This window comes from Gracilinanus agilis, unplaced genomic scaffold, assembly GCF_016433145.1.
Source record: "Gracilinanus agilis isolate LMUSP501 unplaced genomic scaffold, AgileGrace unplaced_scaffold20440, whole genome shotgun sequence".
Lineage (NCBI taxonomy): Eukaryota > Metazoa > Chordata > Mammalia > Didelphimorphia > Didelphidae > Gracilinanus > Gracilinanus agilis.
The window spans coordinates 1-4,979 of record NW_025351850.1 but is presented as its reverse complement, the minus strand read 5'-3'; the positions used below and the strand labels follow the sequence as shown (position 1 = coordinate 4,979).

General features: G+C 44.6%; 1 protein-coding gene across 1 annotated transcript; it reads left to right on the top strand.

Moving 5' to 3' along the window:
- Positions 1-1,284: 1,284 nt before the first annotated feature.
- FNDC8 (fibronectin type III domain containing 8) lies at positions 1,285-4,798 on the top strand (the record flags this gene model as incomplete). Its single annotated transcript, XM_044683399.1, has 3 exons — positions 1,285-1,493; positions 1,994-2,351; positions 4,553-4,798. Coding segments are annotated over exons 1-3 (813 nt in total), but the record flags the coding sequence as incomplete, so codon positions are not given.
- Between the last annotated feature and the right edge of the window lie 181 nt (positions 4,799-4,979).

Genomic DNA, 4,979 nt, shown 5'->3' with positions numbered 1-4,979 from the left:
TTTAAGGATCTATAATCTACAATCTCCTATTGGGACACTCGAGAAGGGACAAGTAGGTAGAGCAGTGGATTGGGTGCTGAACCTGGAGTCAAGAAGATATGAGTTCAAATTCAGTCTTCTATAATTCCTAGCTATATAATCCTGGGAAGTGCCTTAACAACTACTTGCCTCAGTTTCCTCAACTGTAAAATGGGAACAATAATAACAGCACCTACTTCCCAGGGTTGTTGGGACAATCAAATGAAATAATAATTGTGAGATGCTTGGCACAGTGTCTAGCACCTGGTCAGCCCAGTATTCATGATGATAAAACTGAGGTCCAGAGAGAAGTGACTTGCCCAAGGTTCCACAGCTAGTAGATAGTAAAAACTCAAAGCCAGGTCTTCTGATTCCTAGGTCAGAATTTCTTTCCCTATATCAATATTCCTCAACCTTCAACCACAAAAAAAACTATATGCGCATGAGGAAAATCCATAGTGTCTTTTTTTAAACCATTATCTTTTTTGTCTTAGAATCGATACTAAGTTTTGTAAAAGTAAGAGGTAATTTTTTTAATGAATACGAACATCTCTGCCTCCTCATCCAAATATCCAGGGAACTGATTATTCCTGGGTTAAAGAAATTATTCCCTTCTTTTAAACCTTTACTTTCTATCTTAGAATCAATATGGAGGATCATTTCCAAGGCAGAAGAGCGGTGAGGACTAGGCAATGGGGGTAAAGTGACGTGCCCAGGGTCACACAGCTAGGAAGAGTCTGAGGCCAGATTTTCTTTTTAAACCCTTACTTTCCATCTTAGAATCAGTGCTATTTATTGGTTCTAAGGCAGAAGAGCAATAAGGGTTAATCAATGGGGGTTAAGTGACTTTCCCAGGGTCACACATCCAGGAAGTGTCTGAGGCCAAATTTGAACCCAAGACCTCCAGTCTCTAGGCTTGGTTCTCAATCCAAATCCATAGGTTTTTGAGAAAGCCCAGAATTTGCCTACTTTAAACATGCAGCTACCCCACCCATATGTATCCCATTCTCATCTCCAGGTCCTCTCATTTCTGTCCCTTCCATTCCTCTATGGTCCTGGCTACCCCATACTACAGTGACATCATGGCAGTACCCACCAATCAGGAAGCAAGGGAAAACCTAATTGTTACAGCTGGGGGTCATGGTGACATCACCCCCCCCAAATCAAAGGCTTCAGAGGCTCCTCTGACAGGTTGTGTCTGCTTCCAGCCTGCCTGCTCCTCTTGCTTGGTTTCCTGAGCCTCTGAGTCTGACCTGGTGAAGGCAGATGGCATCCGGAATCCTCTGGAGAGTGGAAGAAGAAGATGAGGAGGATGTGGAGGAAGAAACTGTCAAACAGGAGGTTTCGTTCAGCCACTTTAAGAAGTCATTCCCCTATCAAAAGTCTGTGGATCGAAGGTGGACTAACCAGAAGTCCCCCATCTCCCCAAAATGCTCCAAGCCCACCCTCGTTGAGGAAGGAGACTCAGAAGAGATGTAAGGACCAGGGCTATCCTTCCTTTCCTTCTTTGTATAAGAACCAGGCAGGGACAGCCAGGTGGCTCAGTGACTAGAGAGCCAAGCTTAGAGACAGAAGGGATCTGGGTTCAAATCAGACCTCAGGCACTTCCTAGCTGGATGACCCTGGACAAGTCACTTAAGCCCCATCACTTAGCCCTTTGTATTTATGACACCCAATATACAGACCCTGGCATTTAGTAAGCAGTGGGTAAAAATACTTGCTGAATTAAATAAAATTCAGCATCCTGGTGTGGGGAGGGGAAAGAGAAATGGAAGAGAAGGAATAAACATGTATACAGTCCCTACTATGTGCCAGGCACCGTTAAGCACTTTACAAATATTTTCGTGTTTGATTTGACTTGAGCTGTGTGACGTGCAGTGATTTGAGAAGTATCCTCCATGGACCAATCATGGAACAGCCCAGGGTGGTCCCAGCAGTAACTTTTCCCTGCATGCTTTGTCCTTGTTCTCCCTAGAAAACCTTCGGAATTTGAAGAATCGAGTTCTGATGAAACCAGCACTGACCTGGGGGCCACCAGCATGCCGAACCCCTTCAGGTTTTCCCTGAGCCAGCCCAGCAGCAACAACTTTTCAGAAATGCTGGAAAGGCAGCTGACCAAACTCAGCTTGGCCTCCTTGACCGTGTGCAACGATATGGGAGACATGTCTTCCAGCCATTCCAAGTCCCAGCTGCGGACCTTCGTCCCCCTGGACCTGGACAATCCTGAGATGGACGCAGACACCACCTCGACTCCCTCAGAGTCTTCCGTGGCAGTGGACGTGCCTGAAGCCCCCTTCATCAATGAGCACACAGTCAATGACTCCACGGCCGTGGTGGGTGAGGATGCTGCCCCATGGGTGCGGGGAGGGAAAGCTCAGACGTTCATAAAAGAAGGGCGAGTGAAGGAGTGAGTGAATAAAGGAGCGAGTGAATGAATGAATGAATGAAAGATGCAGAGGAGGGGAGGATTTCACAGTGTTTAGCAGAAAATGAATAAATGAATGAATGAATGAATGAATGAAAGAATGAGGTCCAAGTGCCCTCCACTCAAGAACAGAAGAGATATGGATGGAGTCAGGGTGCAACTTGGACTAAATGGGGGTTCATATTTTTAAAATTATCATGAACAAATTATTATTGAAAACTTAGTAACAGTCAGAACAAAACAAGCAAAATATGGAGTTGGTCCTCAAATAAAAAACTCAAAATATGAACTTAGATTTTGCTTGGAAAAATAATAATGTCAATTTGAACAAAATTATAATCATTCCGTAGTTCTCTGTTCCCTTCTTCCAAATGGTTCTGTTGGCTCTCCCTTGTGACCTTCTCTGGTCTCTCTGTATCTGTTGAAGTCTCCTATGATTTGTCACTATTGATGGGATGTTGGGCTCCTTGTTCTGCTGATGTCACTTTTGAATAATACTTCTCATGTTTGTTTATGTTCTTCCTCTGTCATTTTTTGTGTATGTGTCTTTTTTATTTTAATATTTTATTTTTAAGATTTAGAGGGGGCAGCTGAGTAGCGCAGTGGATTGGGAGCCAGGTTTAGAAGACAGGAGATCCTAAGTTCAAATCTGGTCTTACAAAACTTCCAAGCTGTGTGACCCTGGGAAAGTCACTTAACCCCCATTGATTAATCCTTACTGCTCTTCTGCCTTAGGACCAATAAACAGCATTGATTCTAAGATGGAAGGTGAGGATTTAAAAAGAAAATCTGGCCTCAGACATTTCCTAGCTGTGTGACCCTGGGCAAGTCATTTAACTCCCTTGCCTAGCCCTTACCATTTTTCTGCCTTAGAACTAATACATAGCATTGATTGTAAGGCAGAAGGTAAGGGTTTTGAAAAAAGATTTAGTATTTTATTTTTTTCCCAATTACTTGTAAAATTTTTATTGTATTTGTTTTTTGCAACTCGAGTCCCAGATTTTTCTCCATCCTTCCCTCTCCTCCCCACTCCCTGAGTTGGCCAGCAATTTGGCATACGTTACACATACGTCATTTCAATAGTAATCATTTCAAAAGTGTTGGATTACATTAACAGACACCACAGTTTATAGAGCCATCCCTGAATGACTGGACTGGTAGGTTTATTTTTGCTGTTTACAAGTAAAAGTTCTGAACATTCTTGTTGCAGCTTCAGGTCCTTTTTTCCTTTTAATAACATCCTAGAGACTGAAGCCTCAGCAGTAGGACCAAAAGAGTTGGCTGTACGTTGGGGAAGTGTCAGATTTGGAATTCAAGGAGAACCGACCTGGGTTTCAAACCCCAACTCGGCCATTTCCAGCTAGCGTGACGATGACCTTAAGCAAAATCAGTTTCTCTCATTGGTAAAAATTAATAATAGGTTGGATTAGTTGACCTCAGAGTTTCCCTTAAGTTCTAGATCTACTACAATCAGTACAATGAGGGGGCAGCTGGGTAGCTCAGTGGATTGAGACCCAGGCCTAGAGATGGGAGGGTCCTGGGTTCAAATCTGGCCTCAGATATTTCCTAACTGGGTGGCTCTCGGCAAGTCAACTTAATCCCTATTGCCTAGTCCTTACTGCTTTTCTTGAAATCACTATCAACTCTGAAGCAGAAGGAAGGGTTAAAAAAAAGAGTCACTGATTCAAATTGGAAGGATTGATGGCTGTGAAATTAGAGGACCTGTATTCAAATCCTGCCTCTGATGTTTACTGTCTGAATATTGAGCAAATCATTTAACCTTCTCCGGGTTTCCTAATCTTTAAAGTAAGGGGACTAAGTGATACTCATCTCTATGGTCTTTTCCAGCTCCAGGAAAAGGGTTACGACCTGTCTTAGAAGTCATTTCTCACCTGTAGACCTCAGTTTTCTCATCTGTAACGTAAGAGCCTTTGAGGCTACTTCTAGGTCTGACCAGACTCCTACAATTGCACACGTGGGCACCGAGAGCATGTTTTTGTTCTCTATGGAGCCATGTCAACATGTATGAAGCCTGCTCGCGTTAGGTGCCAGGCGCTGATGGCAATGGGCTGGGGATGAGGAAGCCCTCGTGGGTTCTCTCTTCCCCAGATCTCCTGGAACAGGAGCCGCGGCAAACAGCGGGTGAGTTTCTACCAGGTCCTCCTGCAGGAGATGGAGCTAAAGAAGGAGAGGGTGAAGAATGAGGTGCCCAAGGAAAAACACCGCCCGTGGATCTTCAACCAAATCATAGGCACCACCATCAAGCTTATGGAACTGAAGCCCAACACCAAGTATTACATCAGCGTCCGAGCTGCTAACCCAGCCGGACCCGGGAAATGGTGCAAGCCCTATAAAGTGAGCCCATCATCCCTGGGCAGCAGAGGGAGAGTGAAAGGGAGCAGGAAGACTCAGCTTTAACTGCAGAGAAGAGCAGAGAGAGATAAAAGAGGGGGTGGGGAGAGAGAAGAGGGAGGAGGAGAGGAAGAGGGAGAGAGAGAGGAGAGAAGGGGAGAGGAAGAGAGAGAGAGAGGGGGGT